This window comes from Loxodonta africana, chromosome 2 (assembly GCF_030014295.1).
Source record: "Loxodonta africana isolate mLoxAfr1 chromosome 2, mLoxAfr1.hap2, whole genome shotgun sequence".
NCBI classification, from domain to species: Eukaryota; Metazoa; Chordata; class Mammalia; order Proboscidea; family Elephantidae; genus Loxodonta; species Loxodonta africana.
The window spans coordinates 173,447,204-173,474,812 of NC_087343.1; the positions used below are offsets into that span (position 1 = coordinate 173,447,204).

The following is a 27,609-nucleotide window of genomic DNA, read 5'->3' on the forward strand; positions in this document are numbered from 1 at the left end:
CTCCAACTTCCACCTATTCCTTACAAGGTGTGGTCCTGCTCAAGCATCAGGAGAACAGGGCCTATTTCTTCTACTCAGCTCCTTATAGTGACCTGCTTAGTCATATTAACTTCTCAGTAAGACGCTCTGCAAGTATAAAGTGATTCTGGGTTCCTCAGTGTCCTGAACTGTCTCCTCAGATCAAAGCACATCAGAGGCTAACCTAATGTGCCCTGCCTTACACCAGTACGTGAGAGAGCTCAACACTCCCAGCATAGGGTGAGGTGGGCTTCTGTCCCCCACCTTTTCCCACAAACCAGGGTGAAGAAGGGGTACCTTCACCTCCTGGTGTCAAACTGACCTTTTAGAGATCCCAGAGAGGTTCAGAAGTCTTGAGTCTCACAAAAGCATGTGCAAGAGAGGCATGGAGGAGATACAGACTGGCCTGCCACACTGACCCCTTGAGAGGCCCATGTTGCTGAGCAAGACATCATGTGGGAGGAGCTAAGATAAGTACCTGTGGTGTCACAATAAATTATGAACCCAGAATCCAGAATAAGCCTGAAATAGGATCCAACAGAATGAGCCCATGCAGGCTCCTCTGGCCTGGACTGCCCATCATGGACCCCTGATTCTATGTACAGCTTTTGCGCTGCTTGCCAGCTTAAAAATCAAGTTGATTCTGACCATTAGTGACCCCATGTGTGTCAGAGTAGAACTGTGCTTCATAGGGTTTTCAATGGCTAATTTTTTTCAGAAGTGGATCACCAGGCCTTTCTTCAGAAGTGCCTCTGGGTAGAATTGAACCATTAAACTAGTGGTTAGAAGATGAGCATGCTGTTTGCACCACCCAGAGACTCACTTGCTGACTTAGGCAATGGTAAACCAAAATGAGAACAACCTCACTAGGGTGAGGTATCATTCTCACTTATCCTCAGATACTACCAGCCTTGGTGGTCTTGCCTAGTTAGACCTAGCCAATAAAGTCCATTAAAAAGCATAATATCTTGGAACCTTTAAAAAATCCATACCTGGAGGCGGGGTAGTCAGATGCTTCCGGTGATTCCTCTTAAAACAAAGACCCAAAAAAAGAAGTGAAATGATTATATACATGACAAGCTACAAGCCCCGAACATCAAAGGCAAAGTTAGGAAACCAGACTGAGTGGCAGGGGGAGGAAGAGACAGTTCAGAAGTGAGGAACTGCCAGACCTGACTCGGCGGGAATCAGACCTCTCAGGCACGATCCCTGGAGCGACTGCAGTGGGGCTAGCAGTAGCATTGGGGATGTGGTTTCCTTAGGGAGAGACAGCAACCTGTACAGTCTACTCACACCTTCAGAACCAGAGAAGAACAGCGCTCTCGGCAAAAGCAAAGTACTTGTGTTTATTTTAGCATGCCCCCAACCCCCTACCCGGCTTCAGTAGCTGATTTCTCTGGGTCTCAGATAGGTTCTTCTGCGTGCTCTGAGCCATTCTCCCAGCCTTGGAGAAGGAATAAATTAACAACTGGGGGAAAAGATAACCTTCCAGCTCCAGTAAGCTGGGGAACTCAGGACAGAAGCAGCTCCTGTCCAGGCACAAACAGTCCGCAGACTTTGAATACCTTTCACCCCTGCAAGGACTTGTGTGGGCCCATTTCAGGAGATTAGGCCCTTGTTACTGCAACGGTGTGTGTGCTTCAGGTCTGACTTCAACTCCTTCAGCTGTGTGGTAGAGAGGTGGGGTTTTGAGGTTTGACACCACTTTGCCTATTAAACACGGTCCTCACCTACCCACATCAGGGGCCTGAGAGCTGGTGGCTCCACCCACGTCATCAGCCACCTGCAACAGGGATCCAAGAATAAGTGGTACCTCCCAGTCCTTACAAACAAAAGCATTGGGTGCCCACGGTCCGACCACAGAACCCACCCACCTGTGTGCTCTGGGGAACAGGGATGCACTTTCCTCACAGACACTCAGGGGATGGTTGTCAGCCCCCTGCCTTTGTTCACAGCATGACCCCCTGCTGCAACCAGAAACCTATGCCTACAGCAATCACTCCTGCCCCTCTAAGACTGTAGGACAGAGCCTGTACCACACACTTGATGACCAGCTACCTGGACACCTGAGCTGAATCCATACAAGAAATGTGAATGGATTCCTACACTGATATACCTGATAACAGCTCTAACATCTGGTAACAGGATGTCAGAGCTTCAAAGGTGAAAATAATCAAGCTAGCTCACTCAAGCAACCTATTTGGGCACATCAAAACAAAACAAACCAAGAAGCTACAATAAAATAAACAAACATAAAATAAACTAATACAGTAACGTATAGAAGGCTCAGAGACAACAGTCAATAACAAATCACACAAAGAAACAGACCATGATCACTTCAACAAGCTCTCAAAACAAAGAATCAAGGGATCTTTTAGATGAAAGTTCCTTCCTGGAATTACCAGAAGCAGAATACAAAAGATTAACATACAGAACTCCTCAAGAGATCAGGAAGGAGATCAGGCAAAACACAGAACAAGCCAAGGAACACACAGATACAGCAACTGAAGACATTAAAAAGGTTATTCAAGAACATAAAGAAAAATTTAATAGGCTGCAAGGATCTATAGAGAAAGCAATAAGAAAATCAGAATATTAATAGTAATATTACAGAATTAGACAACTCAATAGAAAGTCAAAGAGCAGAACTGAGGAAATGGAAGGCAGAATTAGTGAGGTTGAAGATAAAATACTTGACACCAATATATTTGAAGAAAAATCAGACAAAAGAAGTTTGAAAAATGAAGAAATTCTAAGAATCATGTGGGACTCTATCAAGAAAAATAACCTACGAGTGATTGGAGTATCAGAACAGGGAGACAGAACAGAAAATACAGAGAGAATTATTGAAGATTTGTTGGCAGAAAACTTCCCTGATATCATGAAAGATGAGAAGATATCTATCCAAGATGCTCATCGAACCCCACATAAGGTAGCCCTCAAAAGAAGGTCACCAAGACATATTATAATCAAACTTGCCAAAACCAAAGATAAAGAGAGAATCTTAAGAGTGCCTAGGGATAAACAAAAAGTCACCTACAAAGGAGAGCCAAGAAGAATAAGCTCTGACAACTCGGCTGAAACCATGCAGCCAAGAAGGCAATGGGATGACTTATATAAGGCACTGAAGAAAAAAAAATTGCCAGCCAAGAATCGTATATCCAGCAAAACTGTCTCTCAAATATGAAGGTGAAATTAGGACACTTCCAGATAAACAGAAGTTTAGTGAATTTGTAAAAACCAAGCCAAAACTACAAGAAATACTAAAGGGAGTTCTCTGGTTAGAAAATCAATAATATCACATATCAGCCCAAGACTAGAACACAGAACAGAGCAACCAGATATCAACCCAGATAGGGAAATCACATAAGTAAATCAAGATCAAAAAGCACTCAAAACAGGGAAAGAGTGATGTCATTATGTAAAAGATGACAGCATTAAAACAATAAAGAGGGACTAAAAAGTGCAGTCACAGATTTTTCATATGGAGAGGAAGTCAAGGTGATATAAAGAAACAAAAGTTAGGTTTAAACTTAGAAAAATGGGGGTAAATTTTAAGGTAACCTCAAAGAAGACTAACAATCCTACACATTAAAATAAAATACAAGAAAAACATGACTCAGCAAAAACAAAATCAACAACAACAAATAAGAGGAAAAGACAATATATAAACTACTCAGCACAAAAGATTCAGGGGAAAAAAGAAACTGTCAACAATACACAAAAAAAGACATGAAAATGACAGCACTAAACTCATCTCTCTCCACAATTACGCTGAATGTAAATGGACTAAATGCACCAATAAAGAGACAAAGAGTGGCAGAATGGATTAAAAAAACATGATCTGTCTATATGCTGCCTAAAAGAGACACACCTTAGACTTAGAGACACAAACAAACTAAAACTCAAAGAATGGAAAAAATATATCAAGCACACGAAAATCAAAATAAAACAAAATTTTAAAGTTAAATCCACCACAAAGAATAAGGAAGAACACTGTATAATGATTAAAGGGACTTTTTTTTTTATAACAGGAGGACATAACCATATTAAATATGTACGCACCCAATTACAGGGCTTCAAGATACATAAAACAAACTCCAATAGCATTGAACAGTGAGATAGACAGCTCCACAGTAATAGTAGGAGACTTCAACACACCACTTTCAGTGAAGGACAGGACATCCAGAAAGAAGCTCAATAAAGACATGGAAGATCTAAATGCCACAATCGACCAACTTGATCTCATTGATGTACACAGAACACTCCACCCAACAGCAGCCAAGTACACTTTCTTTTCTAGTGCACATGGAACATTCTCTAGAATAGACCACATGTTAGGTCATAAAGCAAGCCTCAGCAGAATCCAGAACATTGAAATATTTCAAAGCATCTTCTCTGATCATAAGGCCATAAGAGTGGAAATCAATAACAGGAAAAGCAGGGAAAAGAAATCAAACACTTGGAAACTGAACAACACCCTGCTCAAAAATGACTGGATTACAGAAGAAATAAAGGATAGAATAAAGAAATTCATAGAATCCAATGAGAATGAAAACACTTCCTATCAGAACCTTTGGGACACAGCTAAAGCAGTGCTCAGAGGTCCATTTATAGCAATAAATGCACACATCCAAAAAGAAGGGCCAAAATCAAAGAATTATCCCTACAACTTGAACAAATAGAAAGAGAGCAACAAAAGAAACCCACAGGCACCAGAAGAAAACAAATAATAAAAATTAGAGCTGAACTAAATGAAATAGAAAACAGATAAACAATTGAAAGAATTAACAAGACCAAAAGCTGGTTTTTTGAAAAAATCAACAAAATTGATAAACCATTGGCCAAACTGACAAAAGAAAAACAGGAGAGGAAGCAAATAACCCAAATAAGAAATGAAAGGGGCGATATTACAACAGACCCAACTGAAATTAAAAGAATCATATCAGATTACTATGAAAAGCTATACTCAAACAAATTTGAAAACCTAGAAGAAATGGATGAATTCCTAGAAACACACTACCTACCCAAACTAACACAAACAGAGGTAGAACAACTAAATAGACCCATAACAAGAGATTGAAAAGGTCATCAAAAATCTCCCAACAAAAAAAAGCCCTGGTCTGGACGGCTTCACTGCTGAGTGCTACCAAACTTTTAGAGAAGAGTTAACACCACTACTACTAAATGTATTTCAGAGCATAGAAAAGGACGGAATACTACCAAACTCATTCTATGAAGCCACCATATCCCTGATACCAAAACCAGGTAAAGACACCACAAGAAAAGAAAGTTATAAACCTATATCCCTCATGAACGTAGATGCAAAAATCCTCAACAAAATTCTAGCCAGTAGAATTCAACAACATATCAAAAAAATAATTCACCATGACCAAGTGGGATTCATACCAGGTGTGCAGGGATGCTTCAACACTAGAAAAACAATTTATGTAATCTGCCACATAAATAAAATAAAAGACAAGAATCACATGATTTTATCAATTGATGCAGAAAAGGCATTTGACAAAGTTCAACACTCATTCATGATAAAAACTCTCAGCAAAATAGGAATAGAAGGAAAATTTCTCAACATAATAAAGGGCGTTTATACAAAGCCAACAGCCAGCATCACCCTAAATGGAGAGAGCCTGAAAGCATTCTCACTGAGATCGGGAACCAGACAAGGATGCCCTTTATCACCACTCTTATTCAAATTGTGCTGGAAGTCCTAGCCAGAGCAATTAGGGTAGATAAAGAAATAAAGGGCATCCAGATTGGCAAGGAAGAAGTAAGAGTATCTCTATTTGCAGATGACATGATGTTATATACAGAAAACCCTAAGGAATCCTCCAGAAAACTACTGAAACTAATAGAAGAGTTCAGCAGAGTATCGGGATACAAGATAAACATACAAAAATCAGTTGGATTCCTCTACACCAACAAAAAGAACATCGAAGAGGAAATCACCAAATCAATGCCATTTACTGTAGCCCCCAAGAAGATAAAATACTTAGGAATAAATCGTACCAGGGATGTAAAAGTCTTGTACAAAGAAAGCTACAGAACGCTTCTGCAAGAATCCAAAAGAGACTTACATAAGTGGAAGAACATACCTTGCGCATGGAGAGGAAGACTTAATATTATAAAAATGCCTATTCTACCAAAAGCAATCTATACATTTAATGCAATTCCAATCCAAATCTCAATGACATTCTTTAATGAGATGAAGAAACAAATCACCAATTTCATATGGAAGTCAAAGAGCCCCGGATAAATAAAGCATTACTGAAAAAGAAGAACAAAGTGGGAAGCCTTACTTTACCTGATTTTAGAAACTATTATACCACTGCAGTAGTCAAAACAGCCTGGTACTGGTACAACAACATATACATGGACCAATGGAACAGAATTGAGAATCCAGACATAAATCCATCCACATATAGCAGTTGATATTTGACAAAAGCCTTGAAAGAGTTAAATGGGGAAAAGACAGTCTTTTGAACAAATGGTGCCGGCATAACTGGATATCCATCTGCAAAAAAATGAAACAAGATCCATACCTCACTGCATGCACAAAAACTAACTCAAAATGGATCAAAGACCTAAATATAAAATCTAAAATGATAAAGATCATGGAAGAAAAAATAGGGACAACGTTAGGAGCTCTAATATATGGCATAACCAGTATAGAAAACACTGTAAAGAACGTAGAAGAAAAACTAGATAACTGGGAGCTCCTAAAAATCAAACACCTATGCCCATCCAAAGACTTCACCAAAAGAGTAAAAAGACTACCTACAGACTGGGAAAAAGTTTTTAGCTATGACATTTCTGATCAGCATCTGATCTCTGAAATCTACATGGTACTGCAAAAACTCAACTACAAAAACACAAATAACCCTATTAAAAAATGGGCAAAAGATGTGAATAGACACTTCACTAAAGAAGACATTCAGGTAGCTAACAGATACATGAGGAAATGCTCATGATCATTAGCCATTAGAGAAATGCAGATCAAAACTACAATGAGATTCCATCTCACTCCAACAAGGCTGGCATTAATCCAAAAAACACAAAATAATAAATGTTGGAGAGGCTGTGGAGAGATTGGAATGCTTCTACACTGCTGGTGGGAATGTCAAATGGCACAACCCCTTTGGAAATCGATTTGGTGCTTCCTTAATAAGTTTTTTTTTTTTTTTTTAATAAGCTAGAAATAGAACTACCATACAATCCAGCAATCCCACTCCTCGGAATATATCCTAGAGAAATAAGAGCCTTTACATGAACAGATATATGCACACCCATGTTTATTTGCAGCACTGTTTACAATGGCAAAAAGATGGAAGCAACCAAGGTGCCCATCAACGGATGAATGGATAAATTATGGTATATTCACACAATGGAATAGTATGCATTGATAAAGAACAGTGAGGAATCTGTGAAACATTTCATAACGTGGAGGAATCTGGAAGTCATTATTCTGAGTGAAACTAGTCAGTTGCAAAAGGACAAATATTATATAAGACCACTATTATAAGAACTTGAGGAATAGTTTAAACTGAGGAGGAAACATTCTTTTGTGGTTACAAGAGGCGGGAGGGAGGAAGGGTGGGAGAGGGGTAGTCACTAATTAGATAGTAGATAAGAACTACTTAGGTGAAGGGAAAGACAGCACACAACACAGGGGAGGTCAAAACAATTGGACTAAACCAAAAGCAAAGAGGAGCCAGTGCCGTCGAGTAGAAAGAAGTTTCCTGAATAAACTGAATGCTTCAAAGGGCAGTGTAGCAGGGGCAGGGCTCTGGGGACCATGGTTTCAGGGGACATCTAAGTCAACTGGCATAATAAAATTTATTAAGAAAACATTCTGCATCCCACTTTGAAGTGTGGCGTCTGAGGTCTTAAACGCTAGCAAGCAGCCATCTAAGATGCATCAATTGGTCTCAACTCACCTGGATCAAAGGAGAATGAAGAGCACCAAGAACACAAGGTGCTTACGAGCCCAAGAGACAGAAAGGGCCACATGAACCAGAGACTACAGCATCCTGAGACCAGAAGAACTAGATGGTGCCCGGCTACAACTGATGACTGCCCAGACTGGGAGCACAACAGAGAACCCCTGAGGGAGCAGGAGAGCAGTGGGATGCAGACCCCAAATTCTCATAAAAAGACCAGACTTTTAATGGTCTGACCGAGACTGGAAGGACCCCGGTAGTCATGGCCCCCAGACCTTCTGTTGGCCCAGGACAGGAACCATTCCCAAAGCCAACTCATCAGACATGGATTGGACTGGACAATGGGTTGGAGAGGGATGCTGGTGACGAGTGAGCTTCTTGGATCAGGTGGACACTTGAGACTAGGTTGGCATCTCCTGCCTGGAGGGGAAGTGAGAGGGTGGAGGGGATTAGAAGCTGATGAAAAGGACACAAAAAGAGAGAGTGGAGGGAGAGAGCAGGCTGTCTCATTAGGGGGAGAGTAATTGGGAGTGTGTAGCAAGGTGTGTATGGGTTTTTGTGTGAGAGACTGACTTGATTTGTAAACTTTCACTTAAAGCACAATAAATATTACTAAAAAAAAACCCTATTACATCGCTGAATAATGGCTGTTTAGAGATACCTTTTCCTTTTGAAGTTTACTGAAACCAACTTGGAAGAAATTAAAATCCTCTTCATCTGATTAATTATTGCACATCAGCCTGAAGCAGTATTGTGTAAACATGAAGGTGATCACTTATGAAGCTGTAAAGTATGAAAAACAGCTCCTGATAAAAAATTGAGGAAGTGCAAAACTGTGTTTCTGCAAAATTATACATGAATTGTGATGATAGTCACATGAAAAATATGTGCCTATATGGACAAACATTAGAAAGAACATCCTAAAATTAAAATAACTATGTTTTAGATGATGGCTTCTCCTCTGAAAATTCCCTTTAGTGTGCTTATGGCATTTTCACAACAAATAAAGCTTGAAGATAAGTCTTCCAAACTTTAAGTAGGTGTGCATAAGAATCATCTGAGGTCTTGTTAAAAATGCAGATTCCTAGGCCCCAGACAGAGAGATTCTGATTCTATAGGTCTGAGGAATGGTTGAGCTTTTAAGCCACGTAGTTTATGATGATTTGTTATAGCCGCAGATCACCATGCCTTTCTTCTGTGTCACCATTGGTTGGGTTTGAACCACCAACCTTTAGGCTAGTAGTAGAGTGCAAACCATTTGCACCACCCAGGTAATCTGATGTTTGCATCTTTAACAAGCACCCAGATCATTGTGTTGGAAGTGGTACACTGACAACATTTGAAAAACACTGCCATAGGCAGTATCTCTGAGAATACCTAGAAAGTATAGAGCTGGGATATTATCTGTGCCAAGGCAGCCCAGCTTTGTGCTATGAAGAAGACTCTCAGCCAATATTCCTTTCATTGTTGGGGAAACAGTAAGAAGGTTTAAAACGAAGGCTCCATGTTAACAAAAATGCTTTCTCTCCCTGGTTTTTAAAGGGAAATATCATTAAAACGTACAGATCTGATCACTTTTCTTAGTCTTCCAAGTAAACTTGAAGCTGGCTGATTAAAACACCCCAGGTACTAACGGTTACATAGCTCCAGTTCTCTTACCTCCCGCTACTTGCTATAACTTACGTCATGCCTTTCTGGAAGACTGGACACAAATTTGCCTATAATCTGCTTTCATGAGTGAGGCATGGCAATTTCAAATTCTGCACCTGGACAGCATGATCTGCACAGACCAGTCCTCTGGATGATTCAATACTCATTTTACTCATTAGGGTGATCAACTTGTCCTGGTTTGCCCAGGACTAGCACAGTTTTAGCACTGAAAAGTCTCATGTCTCGGGAACCCTCAGTCCTGACAAAACAGAATGGTTGTTTCACCGTACACCTTTCCATTGCTTGTGACCTGTGTAATTATGTTCAGCTTAAAATAAATGAATGAATAAATAAAGCATTCTCCAGGAGGGCTTGTCAGCATCCACAGAACAAGAGTCAACGATGTTAAAACAGAAGCCATCAACTATAACTGTAGTAGCATTTTCCAAAATGTGTTCTGTGGGATGATAACACAGGCAAAACTTAGCTTTTTGAAGAACTTCCTTTGAAAAAGAATACATATAAGATGCTATACTTTTTTTAGAAATAAGATACTTTCCCGAACTGAATGTTGAGTGTAGTCCTCCTTTATCTCGCCACTTTTCTACCAAGCATTCGTTACTTAGGGAAAATTTTGCTAAGATTTGTGTGTTAGAACTCCTTAGAGAGGAGAGCTACAAGGGTGAAACAGGCAATCAGAATGCAGAACGTAGAGACTAATGGTAAATCTGCTAAAAGGATGTGGAATTTTCATCAGGTAGAGTTAAATAGAAGGTAACTCCTTCTACACTTGATTTTGTTGCTGTTAGTTGCTATCCAGTCAATTCTGACCCATGGTGACCCCAAGTGTGCAGAATAGAACTGCACCATAGGGTTTTCAAGGCTGTGACCTTCTGGAAGCAGATTGCCAGGTCTTACTTCAAAGGCACCTCTGGGTAGGTTTGAACTCCCAACCTATCGGGTAGTAGTCCAACACTTAATATCTACACCACCAAGGGACTTCTTCTACACTTGATTTTAGAAAGTAGTTTTATTGTGATGCTTTTGGAAATCCTCTTAAATCCTCAAACTTACTAAGGTGATTCAGAAAACTAAAAAAGCGTGTGCCTCTCAGCACAGTTTGTTTCAAAATGTAGAATAACACATTTTCAGAACTACCCCACCCACATAGAAATTATACCACTTTAAAACTAAATATTGGAAGTGGTTCTTAAGATCCCCAACATTTCATTTCAAAATCAATTCCAAACTACAGCTTTCAAAAGCAGCTATACTCTTAGCTCAGGAATAACCCTACTGACAACCGATTTATACTGTGAAAAATATACTTGGATAGAAATTTAGTACATTTGCCCACTTGAATTCTTGGGTGCAATATCAACTTTCCTTAAAAAGCCAGTTGAGCAGCCAACGGCAATTTAGAACAATTATAATTTTCGGCGGTTCCTCAATCTTTTTAGAACATCAAATATTTAATGCAAAAAAAACCCCAAAAAACTATTCAGCCCGTGCCTTCATTCAGTAAAGGATTTAATAAGGTGATCAGTGGAGAAAACTGTAAGGGAAACCAACAATTTAAAAACTAAAGCCACCAATTATAACTGTATTAGCATTTTTCCAAAGTGTGTTCTGTGCAATGTTAATAGCCATTATGTTAAAACAAAAAAAAAAGGGGTCTCAAGCCAAATAAGTTCAGGGAATACTGGGATAAACAGAGATTAACATATGCTTCTTCACTGCAAGACTTTTGGGAAGATTTGCAAAGATAATGGGCACTGACGCTCTTCAATGTGGGGGATATGGCATGTATTACCTAAGCTTATTTGACAAAATTTTCTCAGGATATCTAACAGGCTTAGGTTCCAACTAACACACTTAGAGAAACACTGCTCTTGCATTTTTTTTTAAATAATTTTTATTGTGCTTTAAGTGAAACTTTACAAATCAAGTCACTCTCACATATAAACTTATATACACCTTGCTACATATTCCCACTTACTCTCCCCCTAATGACTCAGCCTGCTCCCTCCTTCCAGTCTCTCCTTTTGTGACCCTTTTGCCAGTTGCTAACCCCCTCTACCCTCCCATCTCCCCTGCAGACAGGAGATGCCAACATAGTCTCAAGTGTCCACCTGATGCAAGTAGCTCACTCCTCATTAGCATCTCTCTCCAACCCATTGTCCAGACCAATCCATGTCTGATGAGTTGGCTTCAGGAATGGTTCCAGTCCTGGGCCAACAGAAGGTTTGGGGACCATGACCACTGGGGTTCTTCTAGTCTTAGTCAGACCATTAAGTCTGGTCTTTTTATGAGAATTTGGGATCTGCATCCCACTGTTTTCCTGCTCCCTCAGGGGTTCTCTGTTGTGTTCCCTGTCAGGGCAGTTATCGGTTGTGGCCGGGCACCATCTAGTTCTTCTGGTCTCAGGATGATGTAGTCGTAGTCTCTAGTTCATGTAGCCGTTTCTGTCTCTTGGAGCTCTTGCCTTTTTAAATCTGACAATTCAGATACTTGAAAACTGGGACTAAATCTATTTTCAGTGAAAATTTTTTTATTTGCAAATAGCCAGAGTAGCTTTGTCCAAGTCATAGTATGGGCTTGAGTGGCATTCTAAACATATTGACATTTCAATACTCTTTTTTTTTTTTAAATAACGTTTTCTTTATTTAAAAAAACCTACCATGCATTTCTATTTTGATGTATTGTTGTTATCGTTGTTTTATAATTTTTATTGTGCTTTAAGTGAAAGTTTACAACTCAAGTCAGTCTCTCACATAAAGACTTATATACACCTTGCTACATACTCCCAAATACTCCCCCCCTAATGAGACACCCCTCTCTCTCCCTCCACTCTCTCTTTTCCTGTCCATTTCGCCACCTTCTAACCCCCTCTACCCTCCAGGCAGGAGATGCCAACAGAGTCTCAAGTGTCCATCTGGTCCAAGAAGCTCACTCCTCACCAGCATCCCTCTCCAACCCATTGTCCAGTCCAATCCATGTCCGAAGAGTTGGCTTCAGGAATGGTTCCTGTCCTGGGCCAACAGAAGGCCTGGAGGCCATGACCACCAGGGTCCTTCCAGTCTCAGTCAGACCCTTAAGTCTGGTCTTTTTATGAGAATTTGGGGTCTGCATTCCACTGCTCTCCTGCTCCCTCAGGGGTTCTCTGTTGTGTTCACTGTCTGGGCAGTCATCAGTTGTAGCCGGGCACCATCTAGTTCTTCTGGTCTCAGGATGATGTAGTCTCTGGTTCATGTGGCCCTTTCTGTCTCTTGGGCTCATAATTACCTTTCGTCCTTGGTGTTCTTCATTCTCCTTTGATCCAGGTGGGTTGAGACCAATTGATGCATCTTAGATGGCTGCTTGCTAGCGTTTAAGACCCCAGACGCCGCTCTCCAACGTGGGGTGCAGAATGTGTTCTTAATAGATTTTATTATGCCAATTGACTTAGATGTCCCCTGAAATCATGGTCCCCAAACCCGTGCCCCTGCTACACTGGCCTTAGAAGCATTCAGTTTATTCAGGAAACGTCTTTGCTTTTGGTTTAGTCCAGTTCTGCGGACCTCCCCTGTATTGTGTGTTGTCTTTCACTTCACCTAAAGTAGCTCTTATCCACCACCTAATTAGTGAATACCTCTCTCCCACCCTTCCTCCCTGCCCCCTCTCATAACCGCAAAAGAATGTTTTGTTCTTACTTTAAACTATTTCTCCAATTCTTCTAATAGTGGTCTTATACAATAATTGTCCTTTTGGAACTAATTTCGCTCAGCATAATGCCTTCCAGGTTCCTCCACGTTATGAAATCTTTCACAGATTCCTCACTGTTCTTTATCAATGCCTACTATCCCATTGTGTGAATATACCATAATTTATTTATCCATTCATCCGTTGATGGGCACCTTGGCTTGCTTCCATCTTTTTGCTATTGCAAACAGTGCTGCAAATAAACATGGGTGTGCATACATCTGTTTGTGTAAAGGCTCTTACTTCTCTAGGATATATTCCAAGGAGTGGGATTGCTGGATTGTATGGTAGTTCTATTTCTAGCTTATTAAGGAAGCACCAAATCGATTTCCAAAGGAGTTGTACCATTTGACATTCCCACCAGCAGTGTAGAAGCATTCCAATCTCTCCACAGCCTCTCCAACATTTATTATTTTGTGTTTTTTGGATTAATGCCAGCCTTGTTGGAGTGAGATGGAATCTCATTGTAGTTTTGATCTGCACTTCTCTAATGGCTAATGATCGTGAGCATTTCCTCATGTATCTGTTAGCTACCTGAATGTCTTCTTTAGTGAAGTGTCTATTCATACCTTTTGCCCATTTTTAATAGGGTTATTTGTGTTTTTGTAGTTGAGTTTTTGCAGTTATTATGTAGATTTCAGAGATCAGATGCTGATCAGAAATGTCATAGCTAAAAACTTTTTCCCAGTCTGTAGGTAGTCTTTTTACTCTTTTGGTGAAGTCTTTGGATGGGCATAGGTGTTTGATTTTTAGGAGCTCCCAGTTATCTAGTTTTTCTTCTGCATTCTTAATAATGTTTTGTATACTGTTTATGCCATGTATTAGGGCTCCTAACGTTGTCCCTATTTTTTCTTCCATGATCTTTATCGTTCTAGATTTTATATCTAGGTCTTTGTTCCATTTTGAGTTAGTTTTTGTGCATGGAGTGAGGTATGGGTCTTGTTTCATTATTTGCAGATGGATATCCAATTATGCCGGCACCATCTGTTCAAAAGACTGTCTTTTCCCAATTTAACTGTTTTGGGGCCTTTGTCAAATATCAACTGCTCATATGTGGATGGATTTATGTCTGGATTCTCAATTCTGTTCCATTGGTCCATGTATCTGTTGTTGTACCAGTACCAGGCTGGTTTGACTACTGTAGTGGTATAATAGTTTCTAAAATCAGGTAAAGTAAGGTTTCCCACTTTGTTCTTCTTTTTCAGTAATGCCTTATTTATCCGGGGCTCTTTCCCTTCCATATGTAGTTGGTGATTTGTTTCTCCATCTCAGTAAAGAATGTCATTGAGATTTGGATTGGAATTGCATTAAATGTATAGATCGCTTTTGGTAAAATAGACATTTTTATAATATTAAGTCTTCCTATCCATGCGCAAGGTATGTTCTTCCACTTATGTAAGTCTCTTTTGGTTTCTTGCAGAAGTGTTTTTTGTTTTCTTTGTATAAGTCTTTTACATCTCTGATAAGATTTATTCGTACATATTTTATCTTCTTGGGGGCTACTGTAAATGGCATTATTTGGTGATTTCCTCTTCGATGTTCTTTTTGTTGGTGTAGAGGAATCCAACTGATTTTTGTATGTTTATCTTGTATCCCGATACTCTGCTGAACTCTTCTATTAGTTTCAGCAGTTTTCTGGAGGATTCCTTAGGGTTTTCAGTGTATAAGATCATGTCATCTGCAAATAGAGATACTTTTACTTCTTCCTTGCCAATCTGGATGCCCTTTATTTCTTTATCTAGCTAACTGCTCTGGCTAGGACCTCCAACACAATGTTGAATAAGGGCGGTGATAAAGGGTATCCTTGTCTGGTTCCCGATCTCAATCGGAATGCTTTCAGGCTCTCTCCATTTAGGGTGATGTTGGCTGTTGGCTTTTAATAAATGCCCTTTATTATGTTGAGGAATTTTCCTTCTATTCCTATTTTGCTGAGAGTTTTTATCATGAATGAGTGTTGAACTTTGTCAAATGCCTTTTCTGCATCAATTGATAAAATCATGTGATTCTTGTCTTTTGTTTTATTTATGTGGTGGATTACGTTAATTGTTTTTCTAGTGTTGAAGCATCCCTGCACACCTGGTATGAATCCCACTTGGTCATGGTGAATTATTTTTTTGATATGTTGTTGAATTCTACTGGCTAGAATTTTGTTGAGGATTTTTGCATCTACATTCATGAGGGATATAGGTCTATAATTTTCTTTTCTTGTGGTGTCTTTACCTGGTTTTGGTATCAGGGATATGGTGGCTTCATAGAATGAGTTTGGTAGTATTCCGTCCTTTTCTATGCTCTGAAATACCTTGGTAGTAGTGGTGTTAACTCTTCTCTGAAAGTTTGGTGGAACTCTGCAGTGAAGCTGACTGGACCAGGGCTTTTTTTTGTTGGGAGTTTTTTGAAGACCTTTTCAAACTCTTCTTTTGTTATGGGTCTATTTAGTTGTTTTACCTCTGTTTGTGTTAGTTTAGGTAGGTGGTGTGTTTCTAGGAATTCATCCATTTCTTCTAGGTTTTCATATTTGTTAGAGTACAATTTTTCAGAGTAATCTGATATGATTCTTTTAATTTCAGTTGGGTCTGTTGTAATATCGCCCCTTTCATTTCTTATTTGGGTTATTTGCTTCCTCTCCTGTTTTTCTTTTGTCAGTTTGGCCAATGGTTTATCAATTTTGTTGATTTTTTCAAAAAACCAGCTTTTGGTCTTGTTAATTCTTTCAATTGTTTATCTGTTTTCTATTTCATTTAGTTCAGCTCTAATTTTTATTATTTGTTTTCTTCTGGTGCCTGTGGGTTTCTTTTGTTGCTCTCTTTCTATTTGTTCAAGTTGTAGGGATAATTCTTTGATTTTGGCCCTTCTTTTTGAATGTATGCATTTATTTGTATAAATTGGCCTCTGAGCACCACTTTTGCTGTGTCCCAAAGGTTCTGATAGGAAGTGTTTTTTTTCTCATTGGATTCTATGAATTTCTTTATTCCGTCCTTAATGTCTTCTATAATCCACTCATTTTTGAGAAGGGTATTGTTCAGTTTCCAAGTGTTTGATTTCTTTTCCCTGCTATTGATTTCCACTTTTATGGTCTTATGGTCAGAGAAGATGCTTTGTAATATTTCCATGTTTTGGATTCTGCTGAGGCTTGCTTTATGACTTAATATGTACTCTATTCTAGAGAATGTTCCACGTGCACTAGAAAGGAAAGTATACTTGGTTGCTGTTGGTGGAGTGTTCTGTATACGTCTACGAGGTCAGGTTGGTTGATTGTGGCATTTAGATCTTCCGTGTCTTTATTGAGCTTCTTTCTGGATGTCCTGTCCTTCACCGAAAGTGGTGTGTTGAAGTCTTCTACTGTTATTGTGGAGCTGTCTATCTCACTTTTCAATGCTGATAGAGTTTGTTTTATGTATCTTGCAGCCCTGTCATTGGGTGCATAAATATTTAATATGGTTATATCTTCTTGGTGTATTGTCCCTTTAATCATTATATGGTGTCCTTCCTTATCCTTTCTGATGGATTTAACTTTAAAGTCTATTTTGTCAGAAATTAATATTGCCACTCTTGCTCTTTTTTGGTTGTTGTTTGCTTGATATATTTTTTTCCATCCTTTGAGTTTTAGTTTATTTGTGTCTCTAAGTCTAAGGTGTGTCTCTTGTAGGCAGCATATAGACGAATCTTATTTTTAATCCATTCTGCCACTCTCTGTCTCTTTATTGGTCCATTTAGTCCATTTACATTCAGGGTAATTATGGATAGGTATAAATTTAGCGCTATTATTTTGATGTCTTTTTTTGTGTGTTGTTGACAGTTTCTTTTTCCCACTTAATTTTATGTGTTGAGTAGATTATCTTTATATATTGTCCTTTCCTCATATTTGTTGTTGATTTTGTTTCTGCTGAGTCTCTATTTTTTTCTTGTATTTCATTTTGATGAGGATAGTTTGTCTCCTTTGTGTTTACCTTTTTATTTACCCCTATTTTTCTAAAATTAAACCTAACTTTTATTTCTTTGTATCACCGTATCTTCCTCTCCAAGGTGTGTGATTACATTTCTTAGTCCCTCTTTATTATTCTAATATTGTGTTCTTTTATATAATAACATTGCGGTTACTCTGTTTTGAGCTTTTTTTTTTTTTTTTTAGACAATCTTACTTTGTTTTTTTTTTATTTTCATGTCTGGGTTGACTTCTGGTTGCTCTGCCCAGTGTTCTCGTCTTGGGTTGATACTTGATATTATTGATTTTCTAACCAAAGAACTCCCTTTAGTATTTCTTGTAGTTTTGATTCGGTTTTTATGAATTCCGTAAACTTGTTTTTATCTGTAAATGCCTTAATTTCACCTTCATATTTAAGAGACAGTTTTGATGGATATATGATTCTTGGCAGGCAATTTTTTTCCTTCAATTTTTTAAATATGTCATCCTATTATCTTCTTGCCTGCATGGTTTCTGCCGAGGAGTCCGAGATTATTCTTCTCGGCTCTCCTTTGTAGGTGACTTTTTTTGTTTATCTCTCGCTGCTCTTATAATTCCCTCTTTATCTTTGGTTTTGGCAAGTTTGATTGTAATATGTCTTGGTGACTTTCTTTTAAGATCTACCTCATATGGAGTTCGATGAGCATCTTGGGTAGGTATCTTCTCATCTTTCACAGTATCGGGGAAGTTTTTTCCCAACAAATCTTCAACAATTCTCTGTGTATTTTCTGTTATCCCTCCCTGTTCTGGTACTCCAGTCACTCGTAGGTTATTTCTCTTGATAGAGTCCCACATGATTCTTAAGGTTTCTCCATTTTTTTTTAATTCTTTTATCTAATTTTTCTTCAAATATATTAGTGTCCAGTGGTTTATCTTCGAGTTCAGAAATTCTAGCTTCTCCTTGCTCAATTCTGCTCCTCTGACTTTCTATTGAGTTGTCTACTTCTGTAATTTTATTGTTAATCTTCTGAATTTCTGATTGCTGCCTATGGATTTTTCCAGCTTATTAAGCTTTTCATTATGTTCCTGAATAATCTTTCTGATTTCTTCAGTTGTTTTATCTGTGTGTTCTTTGGCTTGTTCTGCATATTGTCTCATTTCCTTCCTGATGTCTTGAAGGGTTCTGTATATTAAACTTTTGTATTCTGCATCTAGTAATTCCAGGAATGCACTTTCATCTAGAAGATCCCTGGATTCTTTGTTCTGAGAGCCTGTTGAGGTGATCATGGTCTGTTTCTTTATGTGACTTGATATTGACTGTTGTCTCTGAGCCATCTATAAGTTATTGTATTGGTTTATGCTTGCTTACTGTGTCATAGCTGCTTGATTTGTTTTGTTTTGGTATACCCCATGGGTTGCTTGAGTGAGCTAGCTTGATTATTTTCACCTTTGGAGCTCTGACGTCCTGTTCCCAGATGGCTAGAGCTGTTATCAGGTATATCAGTCTAGGAGTCCATTCAGTTTTCTTGTATGAATTCAGCTCAGGTTTCCAGGTAGCTGATCATCAAGTATGTGGTACAGGCTCTGTCTTACAGTCTTAGAGGGTCAGGGTGATTGGCATATATACCGGTATCTGATTGCAGCAGGGGGTCATGCTTTGAACAAGGCAGGGGTCTGAGAACCAACCTCCAGGTTTCTCTGAGGAAAGCATGTCCCTGTTCCCTAGAGTGTGCAGGTGGGTGGGTTCTGCAGACGAACCATGGGCACCCAAAGTTTTTGGCTGTAAGGAATGGGAGGTACCAGTTATCTTTGGACTCCTGTTGTGGGTGACTGGGTGACCTGAGTGGAGCTACCAGTCCTTAGGTCCCTGCTGTGGGTAGGTGAGGACCTTGTTTAATAGGCAAAGCAATGTCAAACATCAAACACCCACTTCTCCACCGCACAGCTGAAATGGTTGGAGTCTGCCAACAAGGGTCTATTCTCCTGAAATAGGCCCACACAGGTCCATGCAGAAGGGAAAGGTGCTCAAAGTCCACAGATGGTTTATGCCTGGACAGGAGCTGCTTCTATCCTGAGCTCCTCCGGTTAGTGGAGCTAACAAACTATCTTTTCCCCCAAACACAAATTCTTTCCTTCCCCAAGGGCGGGAGGATGGCTCTAGGTGCTCAACAGTGCTTATCTCAGGCCCAGGGAATTTAGCTGCGGAAGCTGGTTTGGGCGGGGGATGGTGGGCCGTTAAAACATACGCAAGTACTTAGCTTTTGCCGAGAGCGCCCTTCTCCTCAGGTTCCAGAGGTGTGAGTACGCTGTGTGGCTGGCTGCTTCTCCCTGAGGAAACTGTGGCCAAACACTAGTACCAGCCCACCGCAGCAGCTCCGGGAATGGTGCCTAAGGGCTCCTGGCGATTCAGGTCCGGTAACTCCTCTCCGCTTCTGAGTGGTCTCTTCCTCTCCCTGCCCCTCAGTTGATTTTCTAAGCTTGCCTTTGAAGTTCAGGGCTCCCAACTTGTCACAAATATACTCGTTTCACTTGTTTTTTCGGGTCTTTGTTGTAAAGAGGGCTCACCAAAAGTGGCTGTCTGTTCCGCCATCTTGGCTGCACCTCCTGAAATGGACCTCCATACTCTTTAAAAGGAGGCTATTCTTATAACAGGTAACCCTGGTTGCGTAGTGGTTAAGTGCTACGGCTGGTAACCAATGGGTCGTCAGTTCGAATCCGCCAGGCATTCTTGGAAACTCTATGGGGCAGTTCCATTCTGTCCTATAAGGTCACTGTGAGTCAGAATCGACTTGATGGCACTGGGGTATTCTTATAACAAATATCACTACCTCTAGTTTATAGAAGACCAAACAAAGCAATGAGACCTCTTAGAAAGTACTTGTAGCTTCAAACTTACAGAATTTCACCTTGATGACCTGGAGAGAGATTAGTTAGTGCCAATGGAGCAGGGCTTTTTTTGAAGAGCTATAAACGAGCAGGTATGGGCATTTGTAGCTAGGCAGGCTTATCTGCAATTGCATATTCTCTTAAATGAGAGCTGTCCATATTTCCCAACCCATATTAACTGGGGATCTGAAAACAATCTAAACTGGCTTCTGATTCTAGCACTGAGGAAGAGCAGGAAGAAGATTAAAAGAGTTGTCCAGCCTTAACAGGCATTAAAAAGTACAGTGCAGAAGGAATCAGGGTTGCAAGGTCAGCCTGAAGACAGGTAGTTAGGAAACACTGGACTATGCTATTTACCATTCCAGTGCCTTATACAGGAATTTGCACTATCTGCTCATCTATAACAATAAGGTCTGTATAAAAATCCATTTCAGTCACCAAAGCGGTATTAAAATGAGATGAGGTAAATGGGTGGAATTTTTCTATACATTTCTCCTTCATGGTGTAGATATCAAACATGTAGACAACCAAATGTTGCTTTAGTTCAGATATGGTTACAAAGAAAATACTGAAGTTGTCAAGGATTTCATTTTATTGGGATTTACAATCAACACCCATGGAAGCAGCAGTCAAGAAATCAAACTACGCGTTGCATTGGGCGAATCTGCTGCAAAAGACCTCTTTAAAGTACTAAAAACCAAAGATGTCACTTTGAGGACTATGGTGTGCCTGACCCAAGCCGTAGCATTTTCAATCTCATATGCATGTGAAAGCTGGACAATGAATAAGGACGACTGAAGAAGAATTGACGCCTTTGAATTATGGTGTTGGCAAAGAACATTGACTACACCATGGACTGCCAGAAGAATGAACAAATCTGTCTTGGAAGAAGTACAGCCAGAATGCTGCTTCAAGGCAGGGATAGCAAGACTTTGTCTCAGGTAATTTGGAGATGTTGTCAGGAAGGACCAGTCCCTGGAGAAAGACATCATGCTTGGTAAAGTACAGGGCCAGCAAAAAAGAGGAAGATCCTCAAAGAGGTGGATTGACATAATGGCTGCAACAATGGGCTGAAACATAACAATGATTATGAGGATGGTGCAAGACCAAGCAGTGTTTTGTTCTGTTGTACATAGGGTTGCTATGAGTTGGAACTGATTTGACAGCATCTAACAACTATCAATCAAGAAATTCACTTTGTTCTTTAGCCACATTGAAATAACATTGCACAGAGCAATAAAGAATATAAAATATGAAAATAAATTTTTATTGAGAAGAGGAAATGTTACGTACAACAAGTGCAGGGCCGATGAAGTATATTACATTAACAACAATTGTTTAAGAGAAAAGTACAAGTTTAACAAAGGAAGAAGCTGGAAGTTTAGAACAGATTTCCATATATAATTTTCCAAGCAGTTTTAAGTAACAAGGTCTCAATCTTCGTTAACTATACAGATCATTGAGGCAAAATCTACTGGTTTGTGGCTATTTCCCATCATTAATTGACTTTGTACCTTGTAAATCTGTCTTTTATCATGATCTGAACTCTGATGGTCCTGGTCCTGATCCTGCTCTAAAAAGGTCCTCTCCATCCACAAGTGGGCACTTATCAAGAGGTTACATCACAAATAGGGTCTGTTTTTTCTGTCACTGTGAAGTAAATAAATTCCATGTGCCCTTAAATAAACTCCATAGTTATAAAGACAGCTGCTTGAGCCAAATCTGGAAGAGTTCTACTTTTGGGGAGTGTTTAAGTCACATGTACACATGGGTAAAGAGTTTGGAAATGGAACCAGAATACGTGCACCACATCTTCATTGATACAGTTTTAAGTCTCCTGCAAGCTAATAGGACCTGTGCAATTCTGGAGGTTATTAGGTCAAAATGAGTATCTGCACGTGGTATGGAAACCAATCGTAGATGAACAAATACTCTTTTGCTTATTTCTACCCCCAACAGAAAACATCCAACAAGGACAATTTTATCTGTTTATTTAATTATAACAAAAATAGAACAATATATACCAAATGGAAAAAGATACCCAGAAAAGATAATGAAAAGGTTTCTGAACAGAAATTACTAAATTTAGCAGAAGGAATTACCCAGGTGCCACTAAAACACATTTGCACCTTAGTGTAAATTAAATTTAGTAACTGAGTCTCTGTGCACTACTAAAGGTTATCAAAATAGTTTCAAAACATTACATAAAAACTGACAACATCCATAAGTATTACAGAAACACCAAACAAAAATTATATAAGAAAAATCAATAAATGTATCCTGAGATAAAATGTAAATCACACTTGTCTTACCAAATCTATGCCCTTTCCCCTCACATAAACTTGTGAGGATTTGGTATTTTGCACGTTTCAAAATAAAGTAATAATAATACACGTGAATGCAAATTTCAGTCATAAAAATAAATTACCTCATATCTTAAATATTCTTATGATGAAACATTAGGGCTCCCGTTTCACTAATCAAAACTTTATGAAGATAAAAATTGCATTTGGTTTTGACTCCTTGAATCACAGCTGAAAACTCTTAGCAAAGCATTCTAGGCTTTTTTTCTCACACCAACTGACCCAAAATATATTTTAAGAAATGTTTATTTTCTGTGCATATTTGTCTTAAAATTATAAATTCCTGAGCACTTTTTCTTCTTCCTCCTCATCACTGTCAGTGACATTGACTTGCTGGATGCTAGAGGGAGTTGACGTTGGGGCTGTGAAGACATTCTCCAGGACTCCAATGTCCAGCTGAGGCACGGGATTTAAGTATTCTTCCCCACTGTGGCTATGACTATTATAGTAAGCGGTCCCATCCAGGCTCTCACAACTCCGAGAACCTTCACTGTGTGTGCGTTCATCTGGGTAGTCTCTAAAAGGATAGTCTCTATTTAAAGCTGAAAAGATAGCCTCATGTTTTTGGTACCTGTCTTCATAATAACCAAGGCATTCTGGCATTGAACTTGGAAAATTTCCATAGCCAAAAGGAGGCCGACTATAAGGGCACGTGCTGCAGCAGAAAGAAATAAAAAAAGGAATTAGATCAGACCTTGCCCACATAACGCTGCATACAGACTACCTGAGCAAGTTAACTGCATCCTCTTTGGGGCCTGGAAAGTTCCCAAGATTCTTTCTGCAACCACTTCATGCATTCATCTGCTCTTTTTCCCCACCTACACTAAAGTGGCAGAGTAAGCTTGTGACTGAAATACTCACCAGGACTCTTATCTAGTATCAGCCTCAGGCTTCTTACTTTTTGACAGCCTCGATAAAGAAAAATTGCTAATCTCGGCCTTTCTATGATGATGCCTCACAGGTTTTGGAAATGCAGGCATGTGTTCTACTAGGCTAAGAGTAGACACTTGGGGGGAGTGCAATATTTGTTCTTGCTGGCATCTGAAAAGAAGCTCATGGGGTAAAATGCATAGGTTGAAATCAAGGGTTTCTGAATATTGGGGTAGGAGGTTACTGGACAGAAGATGACAACTTAATTTTTCAACTGCCATTCAATAATAGAGTTGAAAACACTCTTACCAGCAGAAAGAGCAAAACTGATCGATATTAAACTGTGGTTTTAAGGGTCATTTCCAAATTTCATTTTGGAGGCCAAGAATTTGAAGAAAGAAAAAGATTACTTTGCTGTTTTATAAATTGGTGATTAAAAAAAAAAACAAATCCCAAAATGCTGACATTCAAACCCATTCATCAATGGTTTAAAAAAACAAAACAAAACAATATTATCCTCCCCTTCAAAGGCACGAAACAGGAATCCCAAAAGGAGGTATAGAAAAGTTCAGTCAAAAGTTCCCTGGGCTCAGAGACTCCACCTAGTGACAGATAATATAAACATAATGGTCATGTTCATTATAAAAGACCATGCCAAGTTGAATATTCATACTCCCATTTAAAAAAAAAAAGTCAACTGTGTTTCCTGACCTTTAAAAACATAAGTATGATTGAATATTAGACTATTATCTCAAACTGTCTGATAACATGAGGTGTCTTCAATGGTTTGGTGTCCCACACCCAAATCTTTAAGCGCTAGGTACCTTCCCAAAGTCAAAGTTTCTAAAATTTTTTAGGTTTTCCTTCCTATGATACATCCTAATTCAGGCATTTTTCTATTGTTGTAAAAATATATAGATAGCATACCAAAACCCAAACCTATTGCCTTGGAGTCTATTCTGACTCATAGCAACCCTATAGGACACAGCATAGCTGCCAGATAGAATTTCCAAGTAGCAGCTGATGGATTCGAACTGCCAACCTTTTGGTAAGCAGCCAAGCTCTTAACCACTGCGCCCCCAGCTCTCCACAGTGACCTGATATGACAGAGTAAAACTTTCCCCGTAGGGTTTGCTGGGTAGTAATGCAGACTTCCACATCTTTCTCTTGCAGAGCAGCTGGTGGGTTTGAGCCGCTGACCTTTTGGTTAGCAGCTAAGTGCTTAACCGCTGTGCAACCAGGGCTCCTATATATAATATGGCATTTGCCAATTTAACATTTTTCATGTATACAATTCATTGAGATCAATCATGTTGTGCAACCATCCGATATCCTTTGCCAAATTCAGGCACTTTTAATTCAATACGTGTGTCCTGAATATGTTGTGCTTCCAGCTCCTATGACTTTGCTCATACAACCTCCCCCACCTGTAGGCCTCCTTATCCTTTGAATTCCACAGATTTTTTAAGGAGGATACTCACACCTATTTCATCCATAAGGCCCTCACGTCAGCTAGAAGTAATTCCCTCAGTAAACAATTTTTTAGGACTCAATGCATGCAAGATACTATGCAAGGTTTGGTGAAGAATTAAAAAAAAAAAAAGAAATCTAGGTATGTACTAAACGTGCTAAAATCTATAAGGCCAGCATCATATCACCATACAGATGTGGTAAAGACAAGTTAGTGTTATGTCCAGAGAACAAAAGGACCAATTAAGACAAGGGTGATCCTAGAAGGTCACACGGATGAAACTATAGAAGCATCATGGTGTAGTGAGAAAAGCATCAATTAGAATTATCAGAATAATAATATCAGCCAACATGTAATAATCATTTACTATGTTTTCTAGACATTGGGCTAAGGAGTTTATATGTTGTCTCGATTGCTCCTCTGAACAACCCTATGAGATAGACACTATAAATAGCTCCACTTTACAGATAGGGAACAGAGCCTTAAAGAGGTTAAGTAAGTAAATCGTAAAACAGGATCAGGCACTCCAACTCCAGAACTTGTTCTAACCATCAGGCCACACTAACTGGGCACTAGTTCCAGTTGCACCATGTACAAACCTGGTAACTTTAAGTAAATCATAATTTATCTGAGCCTTGGGTCCTTCTTATTTAAAACCAGAATAATATTGCCTGTTTTACAGAATAATATTGCCTGTTTTACCAACTTCACAGGTCTGTCATGAAGAGCTCAGGAAAGGATATGTAAGAGTACTCTGACAGCTAAAAGCACCATTTCAATGTAAGTCTTACAAGAAATTCCATATTAAATGATTTATTCATAACAGCACACATATTTGTACATTTTGCTTTTATTTTCTAAAGAATGCAAAGGTAGAATAAATTCTAATAAAAATGGCTACCTATATGGGATGGTAACGAAGTACGAAAGAGACAGGGATAGAAGCTAGCTTTCTGAACGTATCTTGTATTATGGTTTTTACTTTGAAATCATGTAAATACTGTACACAATTTTAAAACAAATTTAATCTAAAAAATGCTTAATAATTGAAAGAAAACAAATATCCTCACAACTGGACCAATAAGCAACATCATGATAAATGAGAAAAGACCGAAGTTGTCACAGATTTCATTTTACTTGGATCCACTATCAACACCCATGGAAGCAACAGTCAAGCAACACACTGCATTGGGCAAATCTTTTGCAAAAGGCCTCTTTAAAGTGTTAAAAACCAAAGATGTCACTTTAAGGATAAAGAAATGCCTGACCCAAGCCATGGTGTTTTCAATCACCTCACATACATGTAAAAGCTAGACAGTGAATAAGGAAGACCGAAGAATTGACGCCTTTGAGTCATGGTGTTGGCAAAGAATACTGAATATACCATGGACTGTCAGAAGAATGAACAAGTCTGTCTTGGAAGCAGTACAGCCAGAATGTTCTTTAGAAGCAAGCATGGAGAGACTTGGTCTCATGTACTTTGGACAGGTTATCAGGAGGGACCAGTCCCTAAAGAAGGACATCATGTTTGGTAAAGTGGAGGGTCAGCGAAAAAGAGGAAGACGCTCAGCAAGATGGATTGACACTGTGTCTGCAACAATAGGCTCAAGCATAACAATGATCATGAGGATGGTGTAGGGCCACTCTGAGTTGGAACCGACTCAATGGCACCTAACAACTATAACAACAATAATTGAAAGCAAATAGAAACAAATGAACCTAAGTTTATATCAAGTTGTAGTAAGTTAACTACACAGAGAATTATTTCAAGATAATTTATATCTAGTATTTTTATTGTATCTTCCTGGTAAGATATATCCTAAAGAGAAAAGGATCATAAACAAATCTTAAACTTAAGTAGTATTATTGCTAGTGATATTGCTGCTTTGAAACTATTGATATTGTTGTCCTGGAACTATTCTCTCTCTACACATACATACATACATATATACAAATATATATATAAATATAGAAAAAAAATGTAGAGTAGGATAAAATAAATAAGTAATTATGCTGTTATCATTAGGAACCAAGAGTTTAGCTTGAGGGAAAAGATACAAGTATATAATATAAAATCAAACAACTTAATTTAAAATTCTGCATTATTAAAATTATTTCGGAAATATCAATATAAACTTAATTTCTTTTCCTGTTTTTAAGAAAATACATATTTTCTAACATATTTCACTGAAATGACTAGACACTATGTTAATTCATAAGCAATAAGCATCCCTATTTCCCAAAATGTGGTTTCTAAATACCACCCTCACCAACAGGAAATAGGGCTTCTGGGTAAAATGGTCCAGGTCTGGGATATCTAACCGAGTCTCAGATAGATAATGAACAAGATGAGCCTGGGACATATTGTGCCAGAAAGCAAAAACGTTATCAAAGATTAAGGACACATGAACCAATATATAGCCACCTGGTCAAAAAAGGGATAATTTGAGCATCTAAAAAATAGTAAATAAATAATGACTGCAATGTACTAAAACACATCAAACCTATAAAAATCCACTTGTTCATAATGATACTCCCCAAACAAAATAAAGCTCATTGAACTCATTGATAAGGGGAAAGATTCAAGTATTTATCCTGCCCTTCCTGTACTTCAGAATAACAAATAATTGACAAGGGAGTGTTTTTCTTCATAAAAGAATTCTAGCTAATAAATTAAGACGAAATATCAAATCAGAAAATCATCATTTTACAATTCCATGGATTTAGACTAAGCTACTAAAATCATTAGGT

General features: G+C 38.8%; 1 protein-coding gene across 2 annotated transcripts in view; it reads right to left on the reverse strand.

Annotated features, from left to right (window-relative positions):
- Positions 1 to 21,614: 21,614 nt before the first annotated feature.
- Positions 21,615 to 27,609, reverse strand: part of SOX30 (SRY-box transcription factor 30) — a 55,328-nt gene continuing 49,333 nt past the window's right edge. The window contains exon 5 of one of the 2 annotated variants that reach the window (XM_010592181.3): positions 21,615 to 23,172. In XM_010592181.3, the coding sequence (XP_010590483.3) occupies positions 22,791 to 23,172 (382 nt within the window). In that variant the 3' untranslated portion in view covers positions 21,615 to 22,790. The remainder of the gene's footprint in view (positions 23,173 to 27,609) is intronic. The other variant, XM_064278899.1, reaches the window with a different exon arrangement.